The sequence below is a fragment of the Mchenga conophoros genome, linkage group LG13 (assembly GCF_057382185.1).
Source record: "Mchenga conophoros isolate Kocher_MC1m ecotype Shallow Benthic linkage group LG13, M_conophoros_male_GT1.1, whole genome shotgun sequence".
Taxonomy (NCBI): domain Eukaryota; kingdom Metazoa; phylum Chordata; class Actinopteri; order Cichliformes; family Cichlidae; genus Mchenga; species Mchenga conophoros.
In genome coordinates, this window is record NC_140538.1 from 4307073 (window position 1) to 4319240 (window position 12168).

The 12168-nt window shown below is 40.7% G+C and overlaps 1 protein-coding gene across 1 annotated transcript in view; it reads right to left on the minus strand.

Moving 5' to 3' along the window:
* Positions 1-6301: 6301 nt before the first annotated feature.
* The window catches only part of nrg3a (neuregulin 3a), a 360952-nt gene continuing 355085 nt past the window's right edge, over positions 6302-12168 (minus strand). The window contains exon 9 of the mRNA XM_085296128.1: positions 6302-8086. Coding sequence (XP_085152254.1) covers positions 7435-8086 — 652 coding nt within the window. The 3' untranslated portion in view covers positions 6302-7434. The remainder of the gene's footprint in view (positions 8087-12168) is intronic.

Below are 12168 nucleotides of genomic sequence, written 5' to 3' on the forward strand. Positions count from 1 at the left end.
AGGTAGTTTGGTCCTTCATGAGAGGGTCACTTCTTTTATAACTCACCAGCTAAATTTCAAACATGAGGAATGTTTTGCTATTCTTGTCTGCTGGAGCAGTTGTTCTCAAACATTTCACAATGAGTACCACCTCATAAAATATATGGCCAGTACCACCCTTATGACCGACATTAAAGTACAGTAGTATAGGCCTATTTAACACAATATACAGTTTACACAAGACAATTTTAAATCTGACATGATGTTTTTTATTTTAACTGTCATAAACAGGATGTGACAAGTGGTGGTAATAACAACCGTAGTGCATTAAAACATTCACAGCAGGTGGGATATCTGGTCTTTAAGTGATGAACCATGCTTTCGGGTCCAAAATACTCTGCGTTTGTTAAGGCTGTTGTGTTTTTAACATGTTTCAATGCTTGTTCTACTGAATCTAAACAAGCCCCTTGAAAAAAAAGAAAAGAAACGCAGCACATCATTATATGCTAAGCTAGCCCAACTTCAGTAAGATGTAAGAACGTCACTGCTGGTTAGTTTTCTGTCTTCATTTATATTTATGTTGTATATTTATAAATGAATGTTGTATATGTTGTATATTTACATTTATGTTGGAAGTGATAGCAGAGCTGTACATTTTAATTTTTCTGAAATTCCTCAGTCAGATCATGGTATATTATTTAGTCGCATTAAAGAAAAACAACTTCCCGCATGCCACTAGAGGGAGCTCATGCACCTCCAGTGGTACACGTACCGCAGTTTCGGAATGAGTGTGCTAGAGGATTCTAGCTGCTCACAAAGTCCTGGTCTTCATATCTTTGGTTTCATGATGCTCCAAACGGTCTCAGTCGGTGAAAGGTCAGGACTTCAGGCAGGTCATTTCAGCACCTGGACTTTTCGAAGTCAGGTTGTTACAATAAAGTCAGATGTGGTTTCTGAAATATGAAAGGCCTTCCCTGAAAAAGGCATAGAATCGGAGATGATGTTGCTCTTAAACCTTTATATACCTTTCTGTACTGGAGGCACTTTTCCAGATGTTGTTCCAGATTGGCAAGCTGCCAATTCCAAAGCCATTATTGTTCCTTGCATCCAGAGATTTCTACAGATTCTCTGACACGTTTGGTAACATTGTGTACTCGGGGCCTCTGGATGTCTGGAGTTTTGATCTCCTCCATACCTGCTTCATGCCCTGGAGGACGGGGCTGTGGCCCCCCCACACCCTCTAGCAGATTATTACATGAAGGAACCTTTAAAAAAAACAAAAAACAAGCGCGTCCATGCTCACAGGTGTACACACGGGTGATCACACCCACAAACTACACCCTTTTTGGCTCCTACCTCAAAGCACACTGTGTTCTGTTGATCTTATGTGCTGCACAATAATGTTTAATATTTAGTATTTACTGTCATATTCCCATATATCATTGTGATGTTGTTTATTCTATTACTCTTGTTCTCTTCTGCTTGTTTTCTTTTTTCTTTCTCAACAGGTGATCCAGGTGATCGATATATGCATTTTTTTTACTCTGCTCATTCTGTTGGTTTTTGTTTTTTGCCCTTCTCCCCCGTCCCTCTTCTCAGCTGTTTCTCTTTCCCTCTTTCTTTCTCCCCTTCTTTCCCCCAGTCAAGTCTGTCCCGTATTCAGTAAGTGAAAATAAAATAAACAATAAAAGGTGAATCAAATGGACCATTACGGCAAGGCTGGGATGGTCAGTTTGGTAAAGTAAATCCGTTGGGCATCTTTCTTTGCCTTTAGACAACAATTCTGATGGCAAAAGAGCCAAACGGGACAGGCAAAAAAAAACAACCCCCCCCCCCCCCCAAAAAAAAAAAAAAAAACCAAACAAACCATTGTGTACTGTGGATGAGGAGATGTTCAAAGTCATTATTTTCCATTAAGAAACACTATTATGACATTTTTTGCAATTTATAAATGCAGGTTTGTTGCAGATTGGAGAACCCCTGCCCATCTTTACTTCTGACAAACTGTGTCTCTCTAAGATGCTCTTTTTATACCCATCATGTTACTGACCTGTTAATTAACCTTATTAGATGCAAAATGTTCATCCTGCTCTTTCGTTTTAACACTGGTTACTTTTTCAGCCTTTTGTTGCCAACATCTATCATATGTGTTGCTGGCATAGAATTTAAAATGAGCTAATATTTTACAGAAAATAGTACATCAGTTTAAACATTTGATATGTTTTCTATGTTCTGTTGTGAATACAGAAATCATTTCATTCTGTTTTTCTTTTACATAGTGTTCCAACTTTTTTTGGAATTGCGATTGTACATATTAGGAAAGGCACTGACACACACACATACACTCTTTCCTATAGTGATTACCCAGCCCACAGCCCACTGTCGCTATAAGGATTAGCTCTTCTGTCACCATCCAGGATCTTGTGCTTTAAAGAGGGAAACAGCCTGAATTACAGCCAAGCTGACAGTATGCACTTCATAGCTCCTATTTCACTGTCTCAGACTCTCTGTATATATCTCTGACTTGATCCAGTTCAAACCACCTTCGGGAGCAAAGTCTCATTGCTCTATATTTAAGTGTGCTTGTTATCTAGATGTGTAGCTATCCATGCTGCAGGAGTTTGTGTAAGGATAGGAGGGCATATGGCTGGAAGAGTAAAGAAAGAGATGTTGACACGCAAGCATTTAAAACACACACACACACACACACACACACACACACACACACACACACACACACACACACACACACACTCACACTATCTATCCATAAAAATGCAAACAAACACTGTCAGTGAACTGGCATGCAGTTCAGATGAGGTCTGATGGGCTTGGCTGGGCTGGCAGTCGAGTGCTTTGGGAGGATCAAACTATAGCTCTTATCTCTCTGGCCTGATGGTCTAACCTCTATTCCCTGCCATCAGTCGCACACATACACACTCAGGCACACACACATACACACTCAGGCACACACTCAAACACACTCTCAGGCACACACACACAAACAGGCACTGTACTGATTGTGTTAACTACCTCACTTTTAGCCACCTGACTGAATACAGCTGAAGTAGCTAAACTGCAGCAGAGAGCATAAATCTGTGCATCTGTTAAGGGAAAAGAGACGTCTTTCTGCAGGCACTCGTAGGCAGTTTCTGTGTTAGAAACAAAAAAACTGCACCCCGCCTGCATAGGTGTCCGGCTTGTAGCATGAAGAGGAATTGTATTCCAATAAATCATCTGCTTAAACTCAGACTTTGAATCATAAATGATTTTATGGATTCATTAAAAACAAATGTAGTTATACTGTATATAAAAGCAGTGCTATGAGTAATTGCTCTTACAAAGTCTGATTCTGCGAGCCTTGGGTATTAGTGATTCATGTGCCTTAGGACATGCAGTACTGAAATGATCAGCTAATGCTTGCAAGCTTGATCATAAACCTCGTAAATAAGAGGTCCATATCACCACCATCTCCCCATGTACTCTGGCATCACTGTTTGAAGACATGCATGTGTGACTGACACAGAAACAACAATTCTTCAATTCCTGGACTCCACGTGCTCTATCTCCAGCCTCGGTGGTGCTCGTCTCATATTGTGAGAGTGCACCTTGTACAGTTCTGTCTCTCTGTTATAGGATCCACAGTGGATCCTACTACATGACAATATCTCCCCCCGAGCTGTTGTCCTGGCTCTTCCTTGCCATAGCATGTGTGTGTATATATAGTATATATTGCATATATTATATATAATGTTCCCCCCCCCCCCCCCCACACCATCTTCGTTGAGGAGCATGTCAGGTTACATTTCACTGTGTGTTATACTTTGCATGTGACGAATACAGAACCTTGAACCTTAGCTGTGAAACGTTTAAGATTTTGGAGTTAAAGATTTTGATGGCATATGGTGAACAAGGCATTGTTGCCAAAGAAAAATAAAGAGAAATATGAATTCTTTACAGCACATGGTTAAATGTAGTCTTTGCATACACCTAATTAAACTTTAAATGCATTTTGACTCTAATGAAGAGAGGTGATAAACTCTCTAAATCTTTGAGTAATAAAAAGAAAGTCAATCAAGTTTTTCTAATCAAATAAACGCCCTCATTTCTATTACTTTGCTGCTTCTCATGACTAGCACAATGTGAAGTTATGCAGCAAGCGACCTTCAGTTGCTAGGAAAACCATTTAAAGATGTTCAGAGAGGAGCAGAGACGTCTCCATTAAATTAGTTTTTCCCTCTCTTCTGTTGTATAATTGCTTATGCTCAGATGTACATTGTGCTGAAGTACCTGCATGCCAAAAGTAATTACAGTTTTCTCAAGGTGCAGTAATAACTCTTATAGAAGTGTCAGTTAAATGGAAATGCCTGTTTGTCATCAGGCCATGACTTACTGCTCTTTGAACCTCCAAAGCTTTGCCGTTTTTTTTTTAAATTTTGAAACATTTCATAAATGTTGTAAAAACTGGTATTTGATGCAGAGTCCAGTTGCATGGCTCCGATAAGAACTCAAATTTACACAGTGCTGTCAGACTTTAACCTGATAACAGCTCACAGTGAAGCTAGCAATCAGACAAATGAAGAAATCCACGTTTTTTTTCTGCCTCCACATTCCAAGCCATTAGCACTTTCTATGGGTAAAGAAATTATAGTTGGACATTCGTGTCAAACAGCCAAAACTTCAGAGAAAAATAGAAAAGAACCTTTTTGAGGGTTTAGTTGGAACATAAGCCTTCAAATAAACAAAAGGAACAAAGAATTAAAGCAAGCTGGATATAGACAATTTTTTTCTATGTGTGAATTAGATTTAGCCATGCCATTCAGGCATTTATTAAAAGAAAAAATGGAAAAGGATCCCCATTGTGAGAAATTTGAAAAGTGCACGCTGAAAGAGTTCAAATTTCTTTGAATTTAGTCTAATGAATCAGACCTCTCAGGAGCGCTGGTCATGTGTACGGGAAAGTGTCGTGGAGAGACACGAGGCTAACAAAAAATACTGCATGTTTGGTTGTCGTTAACATTGTTAAGGGTTTTCATGTTGAGTGTTTTCATGCGTGTTGTCCGAGCTCAGGCTCAAAGCAGCCTGTGAAACAGTCATGAAAAGGTGCTGTGCTGACTGTCATGCAAAAAAGCGACTTTATAAGTAAATTTATTTTTAGAATAGTTATAAACAGAAGTAAGTTTTATGTTGGGAGCACATAGACAAAGCAGGGATGCATCACCATGGCAACCAAAAAACAGTGCTTGAAAAGAATTGGAGTTATTGTAGTTTTAAGTAGACCTAACCCAGTAGTTTTAAAACAGCTACATCTTACTCCCTAATGCAGTTTGAATTAATAACACAATAAAAAAGAAACACAAACGATGTGTGAAAATCTTTGAAGTGTGTGACTTGAACTGTTAAACTGGAGTCTCTGCTGCAAACTGCAAAATGATTTCCACCAACAACAAAACCACCAAATGTGGATTCCCCCCCCCCCTTTTTAGAATGTGGGAAATATGTCAGTGTGATTCATACACATGAGAATCTGTGTCTGGAAACACAAAGTAATAGATTACAGGTCATGGTCGGTTCATATGTACTACAGTTAGACTAGCAAAACTCTAAAAGCAGGTCATCATTTCCTTGATTTAGAGATTCTGATGGCTTTAAAGCCACGTTGAAGAAGAAGATGTGTATCTTACTTCTTCTGTGCAAAGTTCAAGATTTAGTTCACTTTAATAATTAAGTTGCATTTATTCCTGAGTCTGATATACTTTATTTAAAATGGGTTTGATATTAAATTTTCGATTCTATTTCATTTTGGTAGGTTTTATATAAGTTTGCAGTTGTGTCACACGAATTTGAATGAATCCCGACACATTCCCATCCACATGGCGCTTTTCTCCGCCTGAAAAACAAATTCCTGTGCTTTCCCACAGTGGTGAACATTTTTCTGAGGGTTGTTGGCTTAATTTATAAAAATGGCTGTAGCTGTCCATCTACAGCCAGGAAACGGCACTGCATTTTAAAACATTTTGGTATTCAGTGCACAGAAAACCAGGAGCTCCACAAAATAAAGTGCTTCATGAATGCTGATCCCAGATGTCTTCAAGCTGGTGAAGTTGTGAAAAGGTCAAAAGTAACACTGCCAGTGTAAACCCTCAGAGTGATGTTATCCAGCATGCATCTACGGGCAGGTTGCTGTCTTTCAAGCAATCAATCAAAACAACAGTTATTTTGGAAAAGTCTTTACCAGAATTGCAACCATTGTTTTTATACTTTGTGACACCAGAGACATTTGGCTGTAACTTCATACAGAGATTCAAAAGCTTCCAATTCATAGGATACAACATAGAGACATTTATTTCTTGTTTCAATACCAAAACCATGTGGTTGTCCCTCCCATCAGCCCCAGAAAGCAGCATTGTTCATTAATAACCAAAAAAATGGAAAACAAAACAAACATCCACTCCCGTAGAGCCCCGTAGCCCACTGTCCTTCTCAGTCCTTCTGTTCATTCGTTCAAGCAACCAAATAATAATTCACAGGCGAGCGTGTGTGCATATGAGTGTGAAAATATAATTTGTAATAAAAACAAAAATAATCTAGACTGGTTTCCAACACTGGCCAAACTGGAGTCAGTATCTCCACAATCTGCCCTCCCAAATCCGAGTGGCTCCAAATGAAACCCTAGTTTTTCCTTGTCTCGTCCCTCGTGGCTTCCCAGCACAGACACACACACGCGCACACACAAAGCTGGGGAGTTTTTGTTTTGCGTCGTAAATCCTCAAAGTGTTTTTGATTACCACAGACGGCTGCGTTGTAATTCTTGGCTGGGTAACAGTTTTTCAAAAGGCAAAGGGGGGTGAAATTGGTGTGGTGGCTCCTTTTTCTCGTTGGTCGTTTTTGATTCCACGCAGGCTCGCAGAATCCGATTCACGACTCGCGGACGTGCGGCGGGACATTAATGGAGTTCTTCATCGAGCCAGAACCAAAATGTGAGAATACAAAACCAAGAGAACGAAAAAAACAAACAAAAATAGTTACATCATTCCTGTGTTCTTCAACTTTACTTGGTCACTTTTGAATTCCATATATTTATAACCATATATATTTATATATATATATTTATATATTCTTTTTACAATTAAAAACACCATGGATCTGACAGACTATTTGGTTTCTTTTTGTCTAAGTAGAAGTGTTTCTCTTGTTTGGTAAATAAATGCATGTGAATATTTTTTTTTCTTTTTCCATACTGTCAGTCGGTGTAAAGGCGGCCACTCGAGAAGTGTTTGTATGCTCGTGTACATACAGTATGCATATCATCAGCACATTTCGGATTATCCATGATATTACATTTTTCTTTTTTGTTTTTTAATTCAGCATTTTCATTCTCATCCCACAGATGCAGAACACCAGAGTCTGTCAAACAGTGTAAAACAGTAAGTGAATGTCCTAAATCGTGCCCTCTCATTGGCCGGTTTGGCCCAGGTCTCTGTGTGATAGGCTGGGGCTGAGTAGCTGGGTCTGCGTGGGTCCGTTACAGCTCAGCGCCCCGGCACTTCCTCCGTTAACGTTCAGGAAGCAAACAGTTTCTCTGGCTTCCACCAGTGCAACCGTTGAGGTGCCGGTGAAGACTCCGCCCCCCTCCTGCTTCCTGTGAGCCAGCGCCAACGCCCTGAGTTGCTCCTGTGCCTCTTCGAGCAGCAGGGCCACCTCATCCTGCTGCCGTCCAATGGCAGACGAGCAGGAAGATGAAAACAACGGGGCGTGCGCTGCCTTTTCATTCTTCTCCTCCTTGCAAGGCATGGCCCCACAGGTGACTGACATCATTGTGGTCGCTGGGGTGGTTTGCATGCAAGACACCTCATTGTCATGGTGACACTGCACAGATGGAATGATGGGAATAGAGCAGGAGCGGAACGGGGGAGGTGGGGAGTGGCTTTGACGGCGTCCCGGCCTTCTCAGGCTGCGAGTGGTGGGATTGGGTTCAGATGGAGGACACAGATGTGCGCGTACCTCCACGCAGCCGCTCCAAGGCGATGGCGACAATGCCTGCATCGCAGGAGCTTGCATATGTAGGAAGGTGTCATCACACTGGTTCTCTCCCTGCACTTGGACACTAGAGAAGAAGGAAAATGGGGAATGAAGACAAACAAGACAGAGACAAAAAAGGAAAAGGAAAGGAGTGAAGGTTATTCAGCTGGATAAAAACTTCCACACTTCACTTGGAGAAGTCATCGTGTCTCGGGTGTGTTTTCAACTCAATCGCTTTTTCAAACTCCCACGTTGAAGCCCTGACAGAATACACACAGGCGCAGCTCTCCGCCCTCTGCCATCTCACAGGCTAACCACGGATGCGGAGGGGGAAGAAGATGAGTCTGACATTTTTCTTTCATCTCTTTATATCCAAGTCTGCACACACGCACTCAAAAAAACCCTCAACTCCTTTACATAAGTAAGGAGGTAACAGAGAGTTCATTTTTTAATTATTGATTTTAATGACTGTGTTTGTGTCGGAGAGTGTGTGTTTAAGGTGGCGAGCTTTTCTCAAGGACAACTGAGGCAGTCACATCATGTGTGCTAATTTTTCCTCCTTAAAAAAAGCAGAAAGTGGTTTTCGGTCAAGATCGTTCACTTTGAAAAGCTTTTGTGCACATAAAGTGCAAAACAGCACTCACGTTTTTAAATCAGCACCATAATACTCAGTGCCTGCTTCTCCTTCCTCACCCCTCAGATTTGAATGTTTTCACAAATCTGACTTGTGCTGCTTTACCTGTCAACATCCCGTGTATAGTACTGTATGTTCAAATGGCGCTGCTGGGTAAATCAGTATTTCAGTCCATTTCCATTTCTGTGCTCTACTGATTTAGTCTGTCTGTTCCCGTTAGCCTTAGCTTGTTTGTCCTCGTGCTCAGCCTAGCCAAATTATACCTTTCATTGTGTGCCCGCTACTCTTTCACAATCAGTGGCGGCATTTACATGAACACAAGAAACCAGGTTACAGGCAGAGATCGGCTCACGGAGTAAAAAACACTGCTGTCTGGAGTGTTATTTATTTATTTGTTGTCAGAGCATTCAAAGTAAAAGGTGCGGTGAGACAGCAACGTAACAGGAGCCACTGCTTTTACCTTCCTCACAGTGAGAATACAGAACAGTTTTAACTTTGGGGTGTGAAAGCTGACTGCCAAAAGAGACCGAAACCATCAGTATTTGTGTCATTTTCAAGTCTGGCTTGATGCAAAGATGCACTGCTGTCACTTATCCTGTTGCACTGCTCCAACAGCAATACTGATGAACATTTGCTAATACACAGACATATAAAAGGCTCATTGCATTTTCATATTCATGTGAAGCAGGTTCGATGCAAGGTTATAGATGCGTGAGACGTTTTTGGAAGAGAGGGAAAGGAAGACGGAGATACCACTGTCGTTTGGAGTGCCCCAAAATTTGGTTGCTGCAAAGACAAAGTTGATATTGGGCTGATACAACTCTTGGTAATAGTTAGGAAAGGCTTATGATTGAAGATATTAAAATAAAATCATGATTATTTGTGATAATTGTGATTTGTGATTCACCTGTGATTGCTAACTGAAGCTCTGGCACAGAACTCACAGAGATCAGTCCACAAACATGACTTACACCCTTATATGTTTGTAAATGCTGGCACTGGGTGGAAATCATGAACTTTGAAGTAGAAACCGATTGCTAGCTTACAGTTACATGGTGAAAAAATGAAACCTAACTAATATTTAGTCAGCAATAAGGTGCAAAAAGATGGATCTAAGCACCAGAGAATGTTGGACGTCTTTGAAGGTGTAAGTTTGACACTTTGGCTGTCACCCTGTCCATATGCTAATGCACATACCTGCTATAGTTGGTAAATAACTCTATACATTACAAGGCAAAACATCCTGCTGTAAAAGCTAATACTTGGGTGTAATAACTAAGAGCATAAACATGTTAGCAAAATATTTACTGACACCACAAATCGAGTAAGAAGTAGGGTCATTTTCTCACAGACTTGTACGCAATCTTTTTGCAATCAGAGGATTTGTTTGTCTTCTTTATATAGACATAAAAATCTCGCTTATGCAGAAAGCGGGCACTAACCAAGTTTTGTTTTTTGTTTTGTGTATTTTTTATGTTCAATATAGGTATTTGTTGTGCCTGAAAATGAATAAATAAATGAATGAAAAAAATGAATGAAAATGAACCTGCCTGTATCAGCTCAATAAAGGCAATAACTGCTTATTAAACCACTACTGTTATTCCATACTTTTATCTCCATTGTAACTTTAGCCTCTACTTTCTTTGTGTCAATTATGGCGAGCGTCTGTATGGAAAATGAATAAAAGTGTGGAGAAGTCAGATTTTTTGTGCAACAGTATAGGCACTTGGGTCTTGTTATTCTGTCTTTCTTGAACATAAACGCTTTCGTCCTCTTTCCAGGACTGACCATTCCCCTCAGCATTATCAGTGTTTAAATTCAGCTGTAATCAAGAGCAGAGCTTCATTATCTTTGTGTAATAATTCATAATCCTTTGCCAAGCCAAGCCTTTATTGCCATGTTCAGATTAAACTTGGGGTCCCTCTTCCTTATGATACCCTCATCACACACGCTTCTGCTCTCCATCAAAGTGTGCAAAAATAGCGGTGGGTGGAGAAGGTGCCTTTTCAGACTCAAAGGAAATCGCATCCTTGTTTTATCTCCGCAGTGTTTTTCCGAGACATGAAAACCTCTCCGAAAACGACAGCGGAGGTTTAGTGGGCCCACAGAGAGGATCCTGCAAGCGATAAGAGAGGATGATGCGAGGGTGCTAATTCCCAAGATAACATTCACAGACAAATCTCTCTTTTGATGGGCTGAAACACAATCAGATTGCAAAAGTCTATGAAGCACAGTTCAAATATAGACCCCGGAGCGAAGCGGCAGCAGCTACGGGGGAATTACAGAGAGATTGTGTGCAAGTGAGGTGAGATAAGTGACCAGCCTTTTATCTTTAATGGGAGCTCATTACATGTACAAGTGTTAACAGTCATTTTCATTAATCTATTGCCCTACAGATCATTTCTTAATATATCCCTTGTTTCTGTTGATAAATTCAGAATACGATCCCTTTTGTTAAACGACGCAGTCATCTTACAACACTGAGAAACGTACAAAGAAGGAGCATGCGTGCATTTTATTTGCAGGTAGGTGTGCACGCCTACTCATCAAGACTTAAAAAAGCAGTGTTTTCTCTAATTGAAGGTTGTGCATATACGACAAATCGAGAGGAGGGGAAATCCAGCATGTCCCACAGAAAAAGAAAACAAATAAATTCATGCAACTTCTCTCCGTCATCCATTTTGTTGAGATAACACTAGGTTTCCCAGAGAGGTGTGAAAAGAAACGAGCAGCCTTTCTTTAAAACATTTCCAAACTGTCACGTTGTCTTCTCTTTCATGACTTTTTACTTCTTTGCTGCCGTTTTCTTAAAGGTTACTGCATTAAAAAAAAACAAACTACTTGTATCCCGAAGCTTATGCCTCTCTATCTCACTCAGACTCTATGCAGCAATGGCCAAATGTCTCCATGGCAACCCAGACAACCGTATTATGGGAGAGCGATGCTGCTGTCTGTCGGTCCACCTGCTCTTATGTGAAATCTTACATTAGGTGGCGAGTAAGCGAGTAGGTGAGCGAGTGCGTGCAGGTCAGTGACTCAGTCTGAATACATGCGTTTGAGCATGTGAGTACTAAGTGTGAGACTGAGTAAGCGAGTAAGCATGACCTCCTGTATATTTTGCACAACCTGCTCACGTGTTCGTACCCGAACTATGTGGGATTTTCATGCAGCATCTGTGAAAGCATGCATGAGTGTGCGTTTCCATGACAGGGAGTTGGAATGCAGTGCAGTGGAGCGCACGGATATTCTCTGGACAAGGGCAGAGAATATGGAGAATATGGAGCCAAGTTTGAGCACCAAAGGGTACGTAAGCTCTTAGTTTGTTTTTCTGCACATGAACATTGGACTACTTCGAAAAAATCAACCCAGGATATTTCCCCAGTTATCCTTTCCTCATGACCAGAGATGGGCAGTTCCTGTAATCCGATTACTTTTTTCAAGTAACGAGTAAAGTAAGGGATTACTATTGCAAAAACGGTAATTAGATTACCGTTACTTTCCTGTAGGAACGCTGCGTTACTGCGTTACTCAAA